This window comes from Seriola lalandi, unplaced genomic scaffold (assembly GCF_002814215.2).
Source record: "Seriola lalandi dorsalis isolate HSWRI2012SDOR001 ecotype SW California unplaced genomic scaffold, Sedor1 jcf7180002054933, whole genome shotgun sequence".
NCBI classification, from domain to species: domain Eukaryota; kingdom Metazoa; phylum Chordata; class Actinopteri; order Carangiformes; family Carangidae; genus Seriola; species Seriola lalandi.
Genome location: NW_019525485.1, coordinates 4,147,485 through 4,168,681, shown reverse-complemented (window position 1 = coordinate 4,168,681; position 21,197 = coordinate 4,147,485). Strand labels below are relative to the sequence as shown.

General features: G+C 41.8%; 2 protein-coding genes across 6 annotated transcripts; both read left to right on the top strand.

The window, feature by feature from the left end:
• Window positions 1–7,790: 7,790 nt before the first annotated feature.
• On the top strand, window positions 7,791–16,085 carry abcb6a (ATP binding cassette subfamily B member 6 (LAN blood group) a). 5 transcript variants are annotated; one of them, XM_023393361.2, is made up of 20 exons: window positions 7,791–7,873; window positions 8,558–9,081; window positions 9,984–10,124; window positions 10,230–10,419; window positions 10,872–10,964; window positions 11,105–11,297; window positions 11,425–11,546; window positions 11,637–11,746; window positions 11,845–11,910; window positions 12,265–12,390; window positions 12,503–12,579; window positions 12,688–12,751; window positions 12,844–12,929; window positions 13,042–13,099; window positions 13,205–13,309; window positions 13,768–13,942; window positions 14,068–14,180; window positions 14,343–14,437; window positions 14,562–14,630; window positions 14,725–16,085. In XM_023393361.2, the coding sequence occupies exons 2-20, from the start codon at window positions 8,566–8,568 to the stop codon at window positions 14,882–14,884; spliced, it is 2,559 nt and encodes an 852-aa protein (XP_023249129.1). In that variant the 5' UTR covers window positions 7,791–7,873; window positions 8,558–8,565; the 3' UTR covers window positions 14,885–16,085. The 5 variants fall into 5 exon arrangements, with proteins under 5 accessions (XP_023249129.1, XP_087026309.1, XP_087026308.1 ...); XM_087170183.1 differs by having other exon boundaries at window positions 7,799–8,012; XM_087170182.1 differs by having other exon boundaries at window positions 7,799–8,050.
• Window positions 16,086–16,359: 274 nt separating this feature from the next.
• On the top strand, window positions 16,360–20,778 carry cnppd1 (cyclin Pas1/PHO80 domain containing 1). Its single transcript, XM_023393358.2, has 8 exons — window positions 16,360–16,551; window positions 17,105–17,207; window positions 17,452–17,533; window positions 17,638–17,758; window positions 17,903–18,031; window positions 18,121–18,182; window positions 18,375–18,492; window positions 18,711–20,778. The coding sequence occupies exons 1-8, from the start codon at window positions 16,489–16,491 to the stop codon at window positions 19,338–19,340; spliced, it is 1,308 nt and encodes a 435-aa protein (XP_023249126.1). The 5' UTR covers window positions 16,360–16,488; the 3' UTR covers window positions 19,341–20,778.
• Window positions 20,779–21,197: the final 419 nt, after the last annotated feature.

The window sequence follows — 21,197 nt, the reverse complement described above, 5'->3', positions numbered from 1 at the left end:
CGGGTGGGTGGGGTTGGTGCAGGCAGGATGAGTGTGTGAAATGACAACAATGTGTGTATTTGTATTTGTATGGATGGTCCTGTTTGTGCACTTGCTTTACATTATCTGGTTTAGTTCTCATGTGTCCTCCCAACCAGGATGCTTTGCTTTTTTATTTATCTATTTATTTTTTTGGCTAGAGGCCTGTCTCCTTCACCTTTAGTTGTTATGGAAACAAGGGTGGCTGCAGGAACGGCATCAGCATGGGTGTTGTATGTTAGCCCCAGAGAGCATGGCATGCTAAACAGAGTAAGTTCAGCAGGTCAAACCACACTATGTGCCACTCTCACCGCACCTCGCCAAGAATGAGTGGTTTGCCTCTCAGATTCATATAGAAGTGAAAATACAAAAGGGTTTTTGCAAATTATGCGCATATAAATTCACTTCCTCTCTGCCTTTCACCTGTATTTTCCAGCCATTTGTGTCCAAAATATGATTTTTTTTTCTTTTTTTTTTCAACTTGATATTTTCCCTGCAAACGACTTGGAGAGAATGTGAGCCTTCCTGCTGCACAGTCCTGTCTCCTGCTGAGTTTTGACTGGTGGCACTGTCAAAAATGTTTCCATTAAAAAACAGTTACCGTAACTCATGAATATGAAATGATATATTCCGTGTGTGCAGGCACAGTATATATACGCCTGCGTTACTGTGTTTCCCTCCTTTCTACCTATCAGCCTAGTTGCATGACAACATCTGGTGTTAGAAGGGGAGCCTTTGACACAAAACACACACACACACACACACACACACACACACACACCACCACTGGCATTGCAAAGTGTCTGAGAGCATCAGTTCTTCATCAGCGAGAAGATGCTTCCAGTATTCCCACGACCCCCAGCCAAATAAATAACCCACCCCCGCTTGACACCAGTGAGAGTCCTTGTCTCCAGATGCTCTGGCTGCCTCACATCTACCCGTAAGGCCTCTTCCCCCCCCACACACCCCACATCCCCACCCCCCTCCTTCCATAACCACACTACAGCCCGGAGGAGAGCAACGCTACCTGCATACAATCAGCACATGCATATACTGTACACACACACACACACACACACACACACACACACACACACACACACACACACAGACATGATGGATGGCCGTCCCCTCTCAGTAATGCACAATAGTATTATCCTTCACCCTCCAGCCCAGAGGAAAGAGATGCTCCTTTAAAATTGACACCGTGCTCCCCGGCAGAGTCTGTGTGGAAGCCATGTGGAAGTCAGAGGCTGTGGAGCCACCCATGCAGGAAGGTGCCCCCTCCTCTTCTTAATCTGTCTTAGGTGGGAGATCATTCAGGGGAAGCGCTTCCATTTCAGTTAATACTCCTCGCTTCATACTCCATTATTCAAAGTTGTGAAGAATAAATCACACTAAGTGTGCCTTTACGTCTCATGGAGAGGTTTTGCACGTGCTGGGAAAACTCTGTTACTGTGAATGCTGATGATGTGAACGTGTTTACCAGGATCTAAACCAGGATCCTGGGTGAGACGGATTTAGAAGAATTTTTATATATATATAACTTCACCGTGTTTTCATGCATATGCATATTTGAATCAGCATTCAGCATCATGTTAGGCCCTATCTGTATGTGTGTGTGTGTGTGTGTGTGTGTGTGTGTGTGTGTGTGTGTGTGTGTGTGTGTGTGTGTGTGACACCTGATAAAGCTACAACAGGCCCCTCCTACACAGTGATTGACCAATAGTGTTCAGGTGATTATACAGTCACAATCACATCACCCCAGAAAGAGGACATCATCAGGTGGTTTCTGGTAAGGTAGTGATAATTAACACAACTTTTAAACCTGATGGATGTTTTTTTTTTTTGTTTTGTTTGGTTAAGGAGGGCAGTTGTTGGTTTTGAGCCACCGTTGTAGCTTTTGAAATTTAAGTGAAAAGCTTGTGCTTTTGAGCCCTTGTTCTGATCTTTTTCAGCTCCTTTTGTGGATGATTTAGTGGCTGGTAATCCACCGAGTCGTTTAGAAGACATGTTTTACGTGCCACGTGTATTGTTTACTGCCGTCCGTGGTTACTCAGCTTTGAGTTTTTTGGTAGCTGCAGTGCCACTTTGTTCAGCAGAGGTCGGTAGAATATCCCAAAAGCTCTACTCAGGTATGAATACTGTCACTTTATGTAACACACAGTCAAGTGGAAGTAAAACTAGAATGACTAGGATTATGAAAATATCTACTGAAAGAACCTTACAACCTCGTTTGATTCTTTGATTCGTTGCTACCTATTTACATGAGCAAAAAGTTTCTAAGCAGTGTTTACACCTTCAGAGGATTTTAATTTACCTTTCACTGTTAAAACATGAGACAAAATCTTCATGATATGATTTATTTTCAGACAAGAAAATAAAACGATCAAATAAGTCATAAACGAAAGACAAGAAATGGTCAAGTGAACCTCATATATGAGAAACGAGAAATAAAATGATTGAGTGAAATATATATACATCTTCTCTGAAGTGACTGAAATTTCACAATCAATGTCACATACAGAGAAGGAAAGTAAATACAGGATATATCTTCCCTGCAAGGTCAACTTGTATAGGACCTGGAGGCAGTGGAACCTCCTGAGGCAGTTGATGCTTTTGATCATCATGGTCATGCAGAGAAGGAAACCCAGTGTGGCAGTGGAATATCAGCCAGATGACCCAGGGGCATCAAATCTGGTACCTTGTCATCAATCGGAGTAAAAAAGCGAGGCAAATCAGGGTACGTCTTCTCATTTAAGTGATGTTCAGCATCAGCAGGTGGAGGACTTGGAGGCAGTGGAACATCACACGCTGTTACACTGAGAGGCCGGGACATCACACAGGCCACTTCATCATCCAGAGAAGGAAACCCGATGTCTGTCAAATCAGGGTACTCCCCTTCAGCGTCCAACACAACATCAACAGGTGGCGGAGTTGGAGGCAGTGGAATATCAGCCAGCTGACCTAGGGGCATCAAATCTGGTATTTTGTCATCAACCGGAGTGAAATAGCAAGACAAGTCAAGGTACATCTTCTCATTTAAGTGGTGATGTGCAGCATCAGCAGGTGGAGGACTTGGAGGCAGTGAGACGTCGCATGGCGTCACGCTGAGAGGCCGGGACATCAAACGGGCCACTTCATAATCCGGAGGAGGAAACCCAGTGTCTCTCAAATCCAGGAACTTCTTCTCCTGAAAGTCTCCCTTGCCCAACAAAGCGTCAGCGGACATCAGCACGGGTGTTGGAGTGGCGGCCTCTTGAACGCTGCACACACAGTAGTTGATTCAGGCATCATGCAATGCAAACAAAATAACAAAGGACTTATTATTAGATGCTTTTTTTATGCAATTGAAATAAAATATAATAATGTTGAGTGCTGATTATATTTTAACTTGTATTTGAAGCTATTTGCAGGACTCACCTGTCACTTTTGTCATCAGAAGCTGCAAAACAGTTTATACCGACCAAGGCTCTCTGGATGGGCTCTGGATTTACAAGCTCTATAAGACTGTTAGCCTATGAGAAGATGATAGATTTGTTAGTTCATTTGTTCATTAAGAGCATTGTCAAGTACATCATTTAAAAAAATAAATAAACTGAGATGGAGAAAATAGTAACTTACCACACTCTGGGCCGTTTTTAGGCAGTAGTCCGACCAACTGAGCATGATGGATTTGGTTTGACAGTCTGTATAATATTAGAGAAGGTGTTGTCAGAAAAGTAACAGTTTTAAACTATAAATTCAAACTATAATGTTAAAAACAATGATTTACACATATACAGTGCAAATGAAATGCCTTGTACATATCAGATGTTAGTTAAGCTGTTGCAAAAGCCTCACGTCTTGTAATGAAATATCCGTAAGGCCTTACCCTGTCAACTTTTATGTGTCCGCTGTTTCCTCGCAGCGATGCCTCTCATATACTTCACAAAATACTTTCACGACAACAAATACTGGGTTTTTGTGCAACGATCCTAAGATGTGAATGCAAGAGCACCAATGTATTTGTGTGTCTTCAGGCTGCGGTATTGGAATGACCCCTGTGACGTCACCTACTGTAACAATGGAGGAACTTCCAGAATGCGTTGGTGTTCTATTTTCAAGACGTTTTTTTCAGTTTTCATGTGGAAGTTTGTGTGGTTTTATCCAATAAAATGACCCTTAATTAATTATTCCCTTGGTGTAAATATAAAACAGCTCTCTATGGTGGGGCTGACTCCATGTTCTTTAGGTCATATCCAACAAGCGATGCAGTTTACTAGTTACTGCAGACCCGTGATGTCCAGCAGCAGCCATGCTCATAATAAAGCCGCTGCAGTTCACTCTATAGGGTTGTGGATTTTTGCAGAAGTTGCATTAAAGTATCTCAAGGTCAAACGCATCAACCTCACCAAAGCTGTGGAGACTGGACCGTGTCACAATACAGTCTTAATTGAATTAAAACTTTTTTAGCTTAGTGCTCATTTTTAAGTGGCTTCAATTTATGAAGTGGCTTTTGGTGCATTATTTTTAAACTGCCTTGAACATTTGTGGCAAGACGATTAAATAATGACGAGACTATTTTGTCCACGGGTTTTCAGAAAGCATCTCTTCTTGCTGGAGTTGTGTGCAGGAGAAAGGTGTTATGGTTTTCCTGTCTGTAAAGCACAAACTTTGTGTGGATAGTATGGATGTACTATAGTCTCTGGTGCAGCACGGCAGCCACCTTGAAATACTTCCTTTCAAGTTCATATTTCATTCTGCTGTTTATTGTAAAGTCTCGTGCAGTAGCGCACTGCTGCCTGCACGTCTGAGGAATACACAATAACCCTCTTTTATTCATTGATGAACTGTTAATCTGCATCTTCCAGCGAGGGCTGCCTCTAGTGGTCAAAGCAGAGTATTGTAGGATATCTATATTTATATTTACTGTTCAGGGTGTGTGTGTTTCCATGTGTCATGTGCAGAAGAAAGGTGCTGCTAGTTTTCCTGTCCAGCGTGTAGATAGGTCAGTTTGTGGCTCTGCGTATTCTCGAAAATTAGCCCACGCTGCTTCTGTATCTGTGACAGATTCACCCACACACTGACGACAGTGGACAGTCAATCTGGTTTCTCTATCCTGTGCTTCTAAGCCCTGCTTTCCCCTTTGCCTCTCTATCTTTCTACATAGAGGACTGCGGCGAGGGTGCAGTTCAGCAGCAGTGGAGGGAACCCCTTTGTGTTTGTCAAGAGCGGTTTGACAGCAGATCTTATCCCCTGCGCTGTTCTGCTCTTCACAGCAGGAAAAAGTGGCTGAACTGCTCTCAGTGGGCCGCCAGGGTCAGACAGTACAAGTTCAAACTCAGAGATACAATGTCAAGCTCAGTAGGCCAAGTGGATAGTCTTTCCAAGTGGAAAGCTTTTTTGGAACATCTCATGAGCTGCAGATCGTCCACCCTGTGTGCTGAGAAGCTAGTCACCTGTTTAAAGGCCTTCATGAAGTATCAAAAATAACAGCATCTGACTCTTCATTATCCCCTCACATAAAAAAATCTGAGTGAACTCAGCACAAAAACTGTAGGTGGTCCATTCACTCAAGTACCACAATGATGAAACAGGTTGAAAACCATGAGTGTGTGGGTCAGTGAGAGAGTCTAGACCAGATGTCTAAAACACAAACTTGGCGCATAATTTCCTACAGGAAATTCTGTATGATTTTTAACCGTGGGTTGTCTCCGGCAGATAAGCTCGTCTCTTCAAAAAACAGACAATAGTGGAGAGGGTGAAGCTGTGTGCATGAATACATATGTCAAAATCATTCGACATATGCCTGAATGTAATGTCGGATCATTCTTTCACATATCTATATAACGCAAGAGCAGCCTTTATTTATCCTAACTGAAAAATATGATTCAACGTTGAATCCCATGTTGCATTCTGGACGTGAATGTCCTTCTGAAAATGAGGATTATTAGTCTCTATATTTGGATGGAAAATGGAAGCTAACAGAAATTTGCTCAACAGCACTGCAGCAAAGGTAGATGCTTGCCAGCCTATATTCTCTATAGAACTGCCTTGGTTCCCATTCTACCACACAATAAATCATGGGTGATTTGTGAGTATTAAAGGTAGCAAAGGTCATCTGCCAGTGAGCTTGTGGTAAGAACTGAATTCACAAAGCCCAATCCTTCAATGAATGCTACATTCAACAGAACCGAAAGCTTTATTGATCGCCCTTAGTACTAATGAGATTGGACGTACCTTTCCTAATACCACCAATATTCTTTTCTCACTAAATCAACGGATTAGATTGGCATACACATCCGTCTTATCCCCGCCTGTTCCCGTCCATATGTGTCAGGCAGCTTCAACTGAACAAAGAACCATAAAGGAGAAAGGGGAGAAAAGGTGGATTGAATACATGAAAAGACACACCTTACGAACTTAAAGGGCTCCAACTGAGTCTGTATGCTGAGGTAGACGCCCACAAAAGGGGAGAGAGATGAGGGTTGTGATGGACAGGCCATCACATCCACGGGAGGGGGGGGACAAAAGAGCGGGGTGACAAGCAGCCGATGGACAGACGGTCCATTTCCACTCGCACAAAAGAACCAGGGAGATGAAGCAGATTAGCAGCTCTTTATGCCCATTGTGAAGCCTCTAAATGATAAGATTTACCCCTTTTTCCCATCTCAGCCTGTGTCCTGTGTGTGTGTGTGTGTGTGTGTGTGTGTGTGTGTGTGTGTGTGTGTGTGTGTATGTGTGTGTGTCTGTAAGCTCACACAAGAGATCACAAGCTCTTTCGCTCTGGCTTATTCTCTGTTTCTTTCACACACTCCATCAGGATGTACTTCCCCCTTTTTTTCTCCTCTCACACAGGTACATATACACACATACACTTCTCCTGAAGAGTCTTTTCTTTATCCTTATAGGAAGGACAGATGCGACAGCTGGCTTTTGAGTCACTTCCCTTGCTTCAACTAAACCCTGAATTTACAGTTTGATGGGAAAAGCTCTAAACTTAACCCCCCCCCCCATCACTGAAAGATGATGTTCTTTATATGTCGCTTTGATTTGAAAATGAGTCTTTTCGGTGGATGAGGCACACAGGGGTTTTGTTGCTATAATGTCATTAATCACTCATTCACTGGCCTTAATATAGGAGTAAAATGATACCCTGTTAGCAGTTAATAACATGTCACGCATTGTAATTATGTTCCATCTCTTGGAGTATTTTTTCCTCGCCACTTGTGTTTATGGTCGTGGGGTTTTATGAACTATTGTTCATACCTGAGCCTGTTGTTTCCTCTTATCATACCTTCGTATTTAGTGCCATCTACTGACCATCTTGTGACATTGCAGGTTCGCACGGCTCAAAAATTGATCAGCGTTCATACAATCCATAACACAACATGTCCAATTGATATGAAATTAGACGTATGTCATTCATAGATATAACAGTGCAGATGTATGGTTAATGATGTACATGTAATTTAAAGTGAAAATGAGAGACAGTTTTAATCCTTACATTTTACTGGTAATAGTTATTGTTCTTTTACGTAAAACTATGAACTTTTAGCTGTAATGCCGTATTTTTATACTGCATCATTGCTACTTTATCTTAAGTAAAATCTCTTAATACTTTTTTCCACCACTGTTAATTTCCTCTTTATTTTTAGGTCTACCCGGCTTATTAATGGCCTGTATCCATGTTGCTCTTTCCTGCCTGCTAAAATCGATTTCTCTGTGATCCTCTAGAGGGCGCTGACGTTCAGGCCGTGTAGTCAAACGCTGTTGTGTAAATCTCGATTGCCGAGTCATGGATTAGCTGTTGTTTAACACACGCGCTACAAGGACAACCTCTTCAGCAGCATGACTACAGACACCTAACTGTGTATGCCTTTCACTCTCAGCTGTCTGCCACGTTAGAAACTGTTGTTAAAGCTGTTTATAGCCGGCTAAGCTATTCAACAGTTAGTAGCTCGTAGCGGACTTGCTAGCTTCTCTGGAGTAGCCTCTGTTATTGACTTCAAGTACGTGTGAAGTTGACAACAATAGCCCGGTAAATACGGTAATGTTACAACTAACAACAGCGTGTTACTTCATGTCTATCTATATATATATTTCCTTTGCTTGTTGTGCATTTGGCCTGTCAATGTGCATGGTATTGGAGTGGGTATACTAACAGTTTACACTTAAATTGTCATTCGTATGAAGTGTTTTTGCCCACCATATTTGGCAAACATTCCGGTAATGGTTGGTAAATGGGTTGTGTGGTGGTGATTTATAACCAGCAGCAAAAGCAGGTGCAATAGTGAACCATGACTCAGCTACTAAATGTCAGTGAAGTCACAGCCAAATATAACAGAGCCAAGCAGACAGCCAAGTGTGTGTTGGATCTAAAAGAGAGGGACTCTTGCTTTGTTTGGAGGATATTTTAGTTATAAGGTTAGTAGTTATAAGGCTCTATTTTATTTTGTAGCATGTTTCCTGAGTTCTGGAGGTTTAAGCTGTTTAGTCTTTGCACTTAATCAGTGGTTGTTTCACATCTCTAATGAAATCATTTGTCTCTCCCCAGCTCCAGCCATGGTGTTTATGCAGAGCTACTGCGAAGCCAATGCCTCCATCTCCCACACCTGGGTGGATGAAGGTATCTCCCCCTGCTTCTACTTCACGCTGGTCCCCACCATCCTGCTCACCATCGCCTTCTTCCTCGGCACCATCCACTGCATATTCTACCAGAAATATGGCACAGCAATGGAACCCAAGTTCATCCCACGCACCCGCCTCTATGGTTTCCAGCAGGCTGTCTCCATCCTTCTCCTCCTCCAGTTTTTGAGTGGGACAGTGTGGCGGGCTGCCAGCGGAGGAGAGCTCCCAGGCTATGTGCTGCTGTATGGCTGCTTCTCTGTGCTGGCCTGGGCCTGGGCTATAGCACTGCTCAGGGTGGAGAGACGCAGGGTCCTGGTGATGGACCGGTCAAGGGGGCACAGCGCGGTCCTCCTGCTCTTCTGGGCCTTGGCTTTCTCAGCTGAGAACTTAGCCTTCATATCCTGGTACAGTCCTCACTGGTGGTGGGCGCTGGAGAACAATCAACAGCAGGTAAGAGAAGATTCATTTTTTTCAGCCTTCGATTTTAAAATAGAAAAAGACAGACTCGACAGTGCTTGGCGTGATGTTTTAACACTATTTCCAGGCTGAGCCACTGTTGTCTATACTAGCATGCAGCTTGTGAATGGCAGTTTATCTCCATTCCTATCTATTCAAGATTTTGTATTTAGGATTTTCTATCTATTCATAAGCTTTATTAACTTAGTTTCTCTAATGTTAATCCAAGAATGCACTGATAGTGTATGTTCTTATTCTTAGTTATTTTTCAAAGATCTGCATGTCTTATGAGTCACTCTGCTCAAAGCTATGCAGCCATTCGTGTTTCAGGTGTAACAAAGTATCCACCCTGCTAACGAGGCGAGAAAGCTTGCATGTCAAAAGTGCAAAACACCAGTAGAGCATAAGACTAAAGCCTTTTTTGCTGAGTCATTTCCAGGTCTTACTCTCAGATCCCTAGTGCTACACTGTTAACCAATCAAATCATAAGACAAAATGTAGCCCCTCCCACAATGAGTCAGTTGCAGGAGCTTCAACTTTGTTTGTATAACTGAGCATGACTTGACATTTATTCACTCTTGACTTTTAAAGAGTTCTTATTATTATTTTATCTGCCCTTCACTTAAAATGTTGTTTGTAATGTGCAGTGGTACTCTTCAGATTTCCACCCCCTTTTTAAGAGCAACCTAAAATAAATATTAGTATAATTGATAACAGTAACTTGTATGATAACACAGCGATGTTAGTTACTCAGAGGCTGTCCTTTTATTGTAAAGGACACATCTAGTGCAGCTATCAAGTTATTCATTTTCTCATGCATGACTGTTTTACAGCCATTAAATTGTGCGATGTGGTGTCCATATTGATCTGTTTTAAATTGTCTATGAACCCCTCAGGTGCAGTTTGCCCTGTGGCTAATGCGCTACATTGGCACCGGGCTGCTCTTCTTCATTGGTCTCAAAGCCCCGGGGTTGCCACGGAGACCGTACATGCTATTGATAAATGAAGATGAGCGGGATGTAGAGAACAGTGGACAGGTAGTGATGTACAACTCACAACATTAAAACCTGGGACACCCTGTATTCTGCTGTTATACACTATCCGGTGCTGTGTTAGGTACTTAATGTGTTTCTCTATCTCAGAGTCTTTTGGGCAGAACACAGGACAACCAATCTACCTGGCAGGGTTTCAGAAAGAAGGTGCGTCTGCTTGTTCCCTACATGTGGCCCCGAGGAAACATCTTCCTCCAGCTGCTGGTCGTCTTCTGTTTAGGGCTGCTGGGAGTCGAGAGGGCTATTAATGTCTTTGTACCCATTTACTACAAGAATATTGGTGAGTCACATATCTTTTTATTTTGCCCTGTAGAGTCAAATGTTCAAATGTTTTATTTCAGAGCTGCTTCACAAGCGAAATGTCCTGTTTCTGCCTGCGCCGAGCTAATAGTGGTTTTCATTTATTCACTTTGAACCACAGGCCCGAAAAGCCTCAAGAGCGATGTAAAAACATGCCATCGAATAATGTTGAAAATACACCTAGAGGCTTGTTGACAGACTCATCAACATCACTGTTCCTCAGGACGTGTGATCCGATAAAATTGAGCCAACCTTCTCTTGATATCTCTGAGTTTCCAGAGGGCCAGAGAGAGGAATATAAAATACCTTGGTGTCAAAGAACGCCTTCAGAATTTCACTTGCCGTGTTTATTGTCTTGTTTATCTCCTTATCTTCGAGCCAAATACCTGACCTTTTTCTAATTTACCTTTTATGTCTTCATCCCTCTCTCAGTGAATGACCTGACTAATCGCAGCAGCTGGTACACTGTGGCCACTACAGTGTGTATTTATGTCCTGCTCAAGTTCCTGCAGGGCGGAGGGGCAGGTAAGACTGGACTGGATGGATAATGTAGTGACTCTGTTCTGTCACAAAAGATGTACAAAAGTGATACTGCACATTGATTCTCCGCCTCAAATCACATGTCACACGACCATAGTAGCATCCGCATCCTTGCCTCTCCCCAGGTGCCTCAGGGTTTGTCAGCAACATGCGCTCTTTCCTGTGGATCCGGGTGCAGCAGTTCACCAACCGCGTGGTCCAGGTGCGTCTGTTCGCCCACTTGCACTCCCTCTCCCTGCGCTGGCACCTGGGCCGCAAAACCGGTGACGTCCTGAGAAGCATCGACCGCGGCACCTCCTCCATTAACAGCTTGCTCAGGTAAGATGTTACAGGATGTGATGCTGGATTATCAACTGGAAATTTTAGGTATATGTAGCAGGACCACAGTTTTTCCTGGACTCAAATTTTTATTGCAATGACTCAACTGTCCCTTCTTCTTTCACAGCTACATAGTGTTCAGCATCTTCCCTACTATCGCTGATATTGTCATCTCTATCATCTACTTCATCACGTATTTCAATGCCTGGTTCGGCCTCATCATCTTCATCTGCATGGCCCTGTACCTCAGTGAGTTGCACACTTTGAACCGTAGCTGTGCCACTGATTAATGAATTTAAAAAAATACATAGCCCCAAATAAAACATGTGTATCCACCAGCTTTGACCATCATCATCACTGAGTGGAGGACCAAGTACAGGCGAGACATGAATCTGCAGGACAACAATGCCAAGTCCAAGGCTGTGGACTCCTTGTTAAACTTTGAGACGGTACGTCAAACATTTTGTTGTCCAGCTGACTTTTGGATCATGGAGACGTTTCAAAATAAATCCAAGAAACATGCTTTTTTTTTTTGTCTTTTTTATAGGTAAAATACTACAATGCAGAGAACTATGAGGTCGGCCGTTTCGAGGATACCATCTTAAAATATCAGGTATTTATTCATAACAACCAATTAAGCACAAGGTTTGGTTTAGCAGAATACTGAACACAGCCACTAGAAGAAATCCAGGATGCAGGAAATAGAATTATTTATGTCTTTTTTTATGGTTTAGTTTAAAAACAAAGAGAACAGGAAAAAGACAAATGTCAGTGGTCTGCTTCAAGCAGATCATGAAAACAGAGCATTGTTGTTCTAGGAGATTATTTTGACAGCATGTTGTCTGCATTTATACATGGAGCAGTGACTGTAGTTGTTATATATATATATATATATATATATATGTATCCATTATTACAATTTTTATACAGGCCTGCGTCTGATTGTTCTTGTCTCCTCCTGTTGTAGGTGTCAGAGTGGAAGACCCAGGCGTCCTTGGCTTTCCTCAACCAAACACAGAACGCCATCATCGGAACAGGCCTGCTGGCCGGCTCCCTGCTCTGTGCCTACTTTGTGACTGAAGGAAAGTTCCAGGTACTGACCACACTGACGAAACTAAACACTTTTAAGATGATGTCTTGAAATAGATAAAACTTTATTCCATGTGTTACTTCGTCCCATTGAAAAAATCCTCTTATCCTCCAAGGTCGGAGATTTTGTTCTCTTCGGTACCTACATCATCCAGCTCTACACCCCTCTCAACTGGTTTGGAACCTACTACAGGTAAGAAGAGGCATAGCAAGGATCCATCTGCCTTAATTGTCTGAATTGTATGATATTGCTTGTTCTTGTTGTTAACTGTTGACTGTATTTTTATTTTTTTTACTGCAGAATGATCCAGAATTCTTTCATTGACATGGAGAACATGTTTAAACTTTTCGAAGAAGATGAAGAGGTACACGAGAAACTGACACATCTGTGTTTACACCCCCAGTCCTGTAGTTTGATCCGCTTTTTAAAACTTTCTGTCTTCGTCTCCCTCTGCAGGTGAAAGATGAAGTGAATGCAGGGAACCTTCTCTACAAACTGGGAAAAGTGGAGTTTGAGAATGTTTACTTCAGCTACACGAATGGGTTGGTTCACATTTGCTTTAAAGGCTTTAGTAAAACTTTATGATGTGTTAAGTTCTTGAGCCGAGTTAGAGTTTTACAAGACTATGCATTTACATGTTAAACTGTTTTACAGCAAGGAGATTCTGAAGGACGTTTCCTTCACTGTCCTGCCAGGACAAACAGTTGCCCTGGTAAGTCTGAGGAGCAAATGTCAACCCTCTGCTCACTAGCCCTGCCTGTGTTTATGCTTTTTCTCCTGAGATTGCATCCTCATTGCTTTCTGTTCATCACCCCAGGTTGGACCGTCGGGGTCTGGGAAGAGCACCATCATTCGACTGCTCTTCCGTTTCTATGACATTCAGGGAGGCAGCATTAGCATCGACGGCCAGGATATATCAAAAGTGAGTGACAAGCGCAGTGTGTATGTGCTGGGGGTGAACAGAATAACATGAATAAATATTACCTGGTAGGTTCAACAACATTATGAACTGTGGCCACAATAATTACATTTGAGTTCACAATGTCCATGTGATACATTATCTATTAAATTTAATATTTGAAGCTTCACAATGTGAGCAAACATCAGTGACATAGAAGGACAGCTTGATATAGTGCCACGAGAGCTAAGCAGCAAGTCCTCATACGCATTACAAGGAGCTGTAAATCACTTCATGTGCAAATGAAGTCATTAAACTGCTACAAGTATAAATTAGCCCCTGGTTATTTTGCTTTTGAGATTACCAAGAGCAATGAAAGCACAATAGTTATAGTGCCTTTAATATAGCTGTATGTGACCGTGTGTGTTTACATAGGCGCACCGCGGACTAGTAATTACTTTGTCTTCATTGTCCTTCCTCAGGTGAAGCAGACATCTCTGCGAGCTCATATCGGCGTGGTTCCCCAGGATACCGTGCTTTTCAACGACAACATCCGAGATAATATTCGCTACGGTCGCATCACTGCTACTGACCAGGAGGTGGAGGAGGCTGCTATAGCTGCTGATATCCACGAGAAAATCATGACCTTCCCTGAAGGTAACTTATCGATTAACCCTCCGGCAGATTTTTTTTAATTTTTTTTATCTGAAAGCAGAGCAGCTGTAAGATCTCATCCTATATTGCACAAGCTATTTTTTTACCATCTACTTCGTTTTTTTCAGGTTATGATACGCAGGTGGGTGAAAGAGGTCTGAAGCTGAGTGGAGGAGAGAAGCAGAGGGTGGCCATTGCCAGAACTATCCTCAAAGCACCACAGATCATCCTGCTGGATGAGGTGAGACATCTGAGTGGACAAGCAGACAGAAACTGAACCAGTTGCTGCTCAGCTTTTACTTAAATGAAAGAACTTATTGCACAACTTCTTTCACTATGTTTCGCCATTATTCAACACTGAAAGGCTTTCATAGCTGTTCTAACAGATAGTGTCTCTCTGCAGGCCACCTCTGCGCTAGACACACAAACAGAACGCAACATTCAGGCCTCACTGGCTAAAGTCTGTGCCAATCGGACAACAGTTGTTGTCGCTCACAGGTAAAGGATCCATGTTTTATTGGGCCTTTTCTCCTCTAAGTTTGTTAATTTGTGTAAAGAAGACAGTGGTTTTATCTGATGAGTTGTGTGGGTCCCTTTGTTTTGTTTTGTTTTGATATAAAAGGTTGTCCACCATCATCGGAGCAGACCAGATTCTTGTTATAAGTGATGGCCGGATAGCTGAGCGAGGACGGTAAGTGCGCCTTATTGATCTATTGTTCTGAAAACCATACAGTACATGCTCTTGCTCACTGGAGCGTAAGTGACTCACCTTCTCTCCATCCAAGACACGAGGAATTGCTACTCAAGGGAGGCATGTATGCAGACATGTGGATGAAGCAGCAGCAGGCCCAGGACTCAGATTCCCCGTCAGACACGGAAGCCAAAGATCTCAAGTCTGAGAAACTGCAGCCACCGTCAACTTCTTCAGGCCACCACAGCCGCTGAATGTATTTATTTGTTTGTTGTAAAAGAGAACTCAACATTTTAAATCCCGTTTTTTTTTATTTGTAAAAAGTTAAAGCTGATTTTAATGTACACCTAGATGAAAATGTTATTTATTTGTTAAATGTGCAAAGGCAGGAGGGAAGGTGCCTTATGCTGGAGGAGGCAGAAACACAGGGGAAGTGTTCAGAAATGTATCAAAAGACATTTTGTAGTATTAGTTGTGATAATGCAGAAAGTTTTTAATGTAGGAACAAGAGCAGAAATGTCGAATTATTACCACATTGTAAAAAAACAGATGTAGATACTAATTTGTAAAGATTTCAAAACAATACGTTCAGTGCAAGGCTAATGAAAGTAATACATGTTATATCATACCTCCATCAGGTGGCACCCTGTCTCATCTTATTATGAGGAAGTTTTTATTTTTAGAAGCACTCCCACCACTTTTTTGTCTTTTTTTTTTTAGTATATATATATATATATATATATATAAAACACACTTTTGTTGGTTTGTGCTGTCTGATAGATTATGTAAAGATACAAAAGGAAGAGTTGCAAGAAATGTGGCAATAAAAACACTAATCACAGCCTCAACATTGCATCTTGTTGGGCTGAGAGGCTAATGATTCTTTTTCCCACTGAATTAAATGTTAATGACAATTGTTCGATAAACAAGCTGTCAGGGATTTTATTCAGCTTCGTTTAGTTTCTGGTTCATTTCTGAGCTCCGCTGTTATTTAAAGTGATATATTTTTTTATTGTGTAAGCCTCTGTATACTTTTGATCACTAAGATAAAATGGGATGGTGTTGATCATCAGCATCATTGTGTTGTCTGTATTGTGAAGAATTAATTTTTACTAAAGAAGTTAGGATACAATGTGGCAATGTAGGAATTTTTTTAATTGCTTTTGGCAAACTGGCTGATTTGCATTTAAAGTTGTACAATCCATGTCTGCCTGTTGTTGGCAGTTAAACACAATAGAGCTGATTATACCATCAAACTAAATGGCCAATGTGGTAAGAAAACCTACTGTTATTCTCACTTAATGTAACATATAAGTACATACAATCATATACAGTATTTCAAAATATGAATTTAATGTCTTACATCTACCTCATAAAGGTACTGTTCATTATTATTACGTATTGTAACTGAGTTTTGTCTTGTACTTATGAACAATAAAAGTTTTTTTCCATGGATTTGTATGTAAAATCATAAGACATTTGTATATCACCCAAATATTGGATCAATGTTTCAATTCTGTTGTTGCTCATATTTCACACAGACTACTGAAGGTATGGCAAAGTGCCAGCATGTGCTTTATCAATTAAAAATGTAAACCTACATAGAAACATCATAACACTAAATGTATCTTTTGGCCAATAGGAGATCATGGCTGTTGTGTAACTTCCACAGTGCGACCCCGCCCAGTCCCAGCATCTGTGTCTGTCTGGAAAGAGCCAAACTGCTGGAGGCTCCCGTCGTCACTGACTGTAGCACCCGGTCAGGGCGTGTGTTGCTAGCTGTGCTCTTCCAGCCAGGCGGGGGCCAAGCGGTCGTCTTTTCATTATTCGCCTGACTAATGTTTAATCGATAGGAGATATGGATTTCGACGCTTTATTCAACGAAAAGACGTTTCAGTTCTCGGACTTCCAGGAGTTCACGGTATGTTGTTGAGTTACGCTGGGTCAGCAAACTGCGGAAGCCATCGTTAGGCGCATTAGCTAGCATTAGCTGACGTTCATGTCAGCGGGGTTAGTTAACGGTGGGTCCCTTATCCCAGTGTGTGTTTACCGACGACAAAAGTTGGCTATATTGCCATGCTAAATGATTCTGACTAATATTTAATAATTTGTCACTTAAAATTTAAAAAAAACGTTAGCTCCAATAGCTAACATTATTACTTAGTTAGCCACTGTCACTTTAAGGTTCACTTTCTGTTGACCTGCTACGGGCCTAGCATTAGCTTAGCTAATATCCTTATATAGTATCAGAGACAGTAGACAAATATAAGTATTGAGGATCTTTGATAGTATGCTATACAGTTGCTGTAAACGAATGTGTCGATTAAAGCATTCGTAAGTTTGCTTGTAAATAAAATTAGTGAGCATATGTCTTTGCTTACAGGAAACGTTTTACGTCAACCTAACTTGTCTAGCCTAACCTAGTTCCCCAAAACTGCAGCTATAGTAAGGCAGCTCATTTTACTGTTTTACAGTTTCTTCCTGGACACCAGAAGTTGACTGAAAGAGTGAGAAAGCGACTATATTATGGCCTGGACAAAGACGTTTCTTTAGATGCCCTCTCTTGCCCTGTTACAGGTGAGTTTAATATTTGCTTTTGGACTAGGTTAGTACAAAGAACTGAGCACTTTCATAAAAATCAAAAGCAAAGTCAGCATCAAGAAAGGGGAACTTTTGTGTTTGTAAAACATTTTTGGTAGAAGTTCAAAGTTGTGCCAGTATACAACTTGCTCAGTACATGTCCAGAATTAATGTATATATGTAAACAAATAGTTGCAATCATGTGAGAGTCAACTTTTATCTTTACTTTCCACTATTTCAGATATCGCCGTCGAAATCTTCCAGAAGTCTGCCCCAAGCCCAATACGAAAGCTCCAGAAGAAGTATGCAGCTCATGTTGCCAGGTATGTACTGTGTTATATACACTTTTGCATAGACTGCACAATCTTACTGGGACTAAATTTAACACTGCCATTTCTACACTGAAAGCTATCTATTTTTCCTTCAGGGAGGCTTGCATCTCTCCATGTGCCATGATGCTGGCTCTAATTTACATAGAACGGCTCCGACATAGAAACCCTGAATACCTACAAAAGATCTCCTCCTCTGACCTCTTCCTGATCTCTATGGTATGTGTTTCAACTTCTAAAGGTATAATAACATGTTCACCACTCTTTTCAGAGTGGAGTTTGATACCTTTTTTCTTATACTGCTGTTTTCTGCAATTAATAGATAGTTTATTAACAAAGCACTGATCTCTCACTTTGAATTAGATGGTTGCCAGCAAGTACCTGTATGACGAAGGAGAGGAAGAAGAAGTTTTCAACGATGAGTGGGGAGCAGCTGGGAAGCTGGACGTGCAAACTGTCAATAACCTGGAGATGAACTTCTTGAATGCCATTGTAAGTGGCACTTTATGTGTGTGTGTTGTGTCCCTGCAGATATGTATGGTTCGAGTTCTTTGTCCCAACCCATGTGTCATATCTTCTAGGAATGGAGCCTTTTCACAGATCCAAATGACTTCTTTGATATACTGAGTCATCTAGAAACCAGGTTGGTTTGTCAACTTCACCACAAAAGTGTCTGCAACAAATTTCAGCCCCCCAAATGGACATTTAAAAGCCAGCTTACATTCTCTGTAATTCAGTGTTGTAAAACAAAATATGAAAAAGTGCTGTGAATCCTTTCTGTAGCAGCAAAACCAGTTTGTGAAAGGAATATTTCTGACTGCCTCTGTGTCCTCAGCATTGCAGAGCGGCAGGGGATGAAACGTGGCTGGTTCACCTACACTGACCTCTGTGTACTGCTGGAGCAATCAGCATGGAGTCAGGCCCTCACAGCTATCTACCAGCACTTTACTAAGGTGAGAGGGGGATTTGATTTGAAGGCAGCTGCAAGGATATTTATATGTGTGGGCGAGGTCTCATGATGGGAGCCTCAGGCATATTTTTTAAATGTCTTTTTGTTTTTGTTCTTCATTTATAACTCGCAACAAAGCGAACAACTCAACAGTCTAAACAGTCCAGGAGGAGTTGAGTCTTTTAGATTTGATTGTAAGATTTAATCTCATTTTCTTCTCAGGTATCCTGTATGCTCGGCTTGGTCTATCTGACCAGTGTGGCTGGCCTTATTGCCACCAGCGCTGTCCTGCACCAGCTCAGTCTCTCCAGGAGCGGCCAGTCCCCATTTGCACCCACAGCAGAGACCAGCCCGGCCCACCTTCAGACCTCCAACCTAAACCCAGAAGCTCCTGCGGCAGTCCAGCGCCCCCCCTGCTGTGTTCAAGCCAACAAGAGCCTGAACCGTCAGACCAATGCACTTGGAATAGGTCACAAACAAGCTCCCCCATCGGCTTCCTCACAGACATCAGTATTGTGTCTTTGGGGCTCCCTCCTTGCCTCAATGGGTCACATACATCCTGAAACCAAGTCTGAAATGGAAGTTTCCCATACCTGGTCTACGGCCTCCTTCTTCTGTCCTGGCTGTCTTGCAACCCTCCCTCCTCTTCAGTGTGGGCTTAAAAACACCTCGGCACTCTTCACTCACGGTTCCCCTGACAACCATCAGCGTCAGGCACCGTGGCTGGCCTCCAGCCTCCTCGGAGCCACAGAGCCAAGTCTGAACTCTCGCCTGGGGGTGTTTCCCCCTGTACAGCTGGGACCCTGCCACCCAGAGTCTATGAAAGCCCAAGCTCTGCTCATGCCCGGCTAGAGACCTGCAAACACCACTGCTGTCAACCTGTTAAATAGACTCTGGAAATTGAACCAGCATCATTTTCATGGCTCATCAACTGCTTGAAGTCATGTTTTGTTTACTTTTCCAGATCTAGAAATACAGGTGTGAAGATGAGGAATTAGGCACATGTCAGACAGAGTGAGAGTTTGATAACACAGCACAGGGTGAAAGTTCACTAATGCACTTATAGTTCACAACTGCAGAATAAATTTGCCATAAGTGAAATGCCATAGTTTTTGGTTAACGCGCTGCAGACAAGGAATTTGAGGATAATTTAATATTTTTCTTGGCTTCAACCAAATTGTTTTACTACCCACATTTTTCATTGTTTGTGTTTTGAGCTGATGAAAGTGTGCGGAGGTTATACAGCGTATCTGAAAGGTGAAAGTTTCAAAGTAAGTTGTTTTTTTGTTTTTTTTCCTCTTTGATGGGACGTTGTGAAAAGAAGGGACTAAGTCAGTTTACTTTGTATACTAAATTTTGGTTTATCCATATTTGCTTACTGTTACCATATCTTTGCCGTGTGTGTGTATACAGATTTACACCAGACTTTGGTCATACACATGCTGCAAGCACTGATTTTGTACACAAGATTTTTGTACACCAGTTACTTGTTGAACAAATTGTCTTCTGTCATTGTCAACTTTCACCTGTAATTCAGGAGAAAGCATCAAAGAAAAGAAACAGGCTGTTCTTACACACTTTGTCTTCATACCTCAGTGGTACTGTCATTGCTCACACAGTGATCATTAACATCATCTCCTCTTATTCTGCTCATTTACTGCTTTTTTTTTTTTTCCATCTCTTTTCTTTCATTAGTAATATTATTCACCAACTTTTATGTGGCAGCAGGATGTCACACAACCATAAAGCTACTTTCTATAACAGTAACAGGGTAATGTTCAGCCAAATTTAAGAGATTAAAGAAGAAGTTTCTCCTTCTCCAAGGGAAAGAAGTGTATAAAAAAAAAAAAAAAAGGTGGGCTCCTGGGGTTTTTACTCAGTTTCTAGTTGGTTTCTGGTTGGTGTTTTTGAAGTGAACATTTTAATACAACATGTAACATGCTGAAGGATAACTGCAGGTTGTTTGTTTTTTTTTGTCTGGAATTTGCACATCTGGTTCCATTTAAATGGCAACTCTCATCCACTCCACATCGTGAAGCTCCTCTTTTAAAACATCAGAGAAAAATGTAAAGACTAGATTATTTTTATGTACACAGTTACACATGGTCCCCCAGGACGTTTACTTTGTAATTGAACCTTTGACGAATTGCTCTTAGCATTTCAATTTGATACACTTTGAAGCACCAAGTCCTTTAATTTTGTAAATGCTGTAAAATGCAAATATTGTAAAAAAGAAAAAAAATCTGAAGAAAAAAACAATGGCTAATAAAGATTGCATTTCTTTGTGGCATTTGTTAGTTATTGTCTGTGTCAATGACAGTGTCAAGTTGACAGCCAACAATACCCTATACGTTTGGACTCGGGGATCTTTGCTGTATGCAGCCTTGACATTTACTCTACAGAGACCAAGGCTTTGTGCTATTTTATTTCTGACAGCAGGTGAAATTGTGGCCTCCACATAGGCTTTGAAAAATCATATGAGCCATATTTGAAAAAAAACAACATTTTAACCTCTTATTCTGTGCTAGAAATCATGCTCTATCTTGTGTGTGCTCTACCCCTCTGCAGACAATACACAATTGCAATAATAATGTTTGAAATGGCCAGTACAGATTGAGAATGCATGTTTCAGAATGAGATTGCATGTTTCACTGATACGGGAAGCAAGTGTCGGATTTTGGTAGAATCTGAAGTGCCCCCCACCCGCCC

Coding starts and splice junctions, on each gene's coding strand:
- abcb6a (XM_023393361.2), top strand. CDS start 8,566: ATGGTGTTTATGCAGAGCTACTGCGAAGCCAATGCCTCCATCTCCCAC. Junction 13,310..13,767: donor ACGGCCAGGATATATCAAAA/GTGAGTGACAAG, acceptor GTCCTTCCTCAG/GTGAAGCAGACATCTCTGCG. Junction 14,631..14,724: donor CGGATAGCTGAGCGAGGACG/GTAAGTGCGCCT, acceptor TCTCCATCCAAG/ACACGAGGAATTGCTACTCA.
- cnppd1 (XM_023393358.2), top strand. CDS start 16,489: ATGGATTTCGACGCTTTATTCAACGAAAAGACGTTTCAGTTCTCGGAC. Junction 17,759..17,902: donor ACCTCTTCCTGATCTCTATG/GTATGTGTTTCA, acceptor ACTTTGAATTAG/ATGGTTGCCAGCAAGTACCT. Junction 18,032..18,120: donor TGAACTTCTTGAATGCCATT/GTAAGTGGCACT, acceptor CATATCTTCTAG/GAATGGAGCCTTTTCACAGA.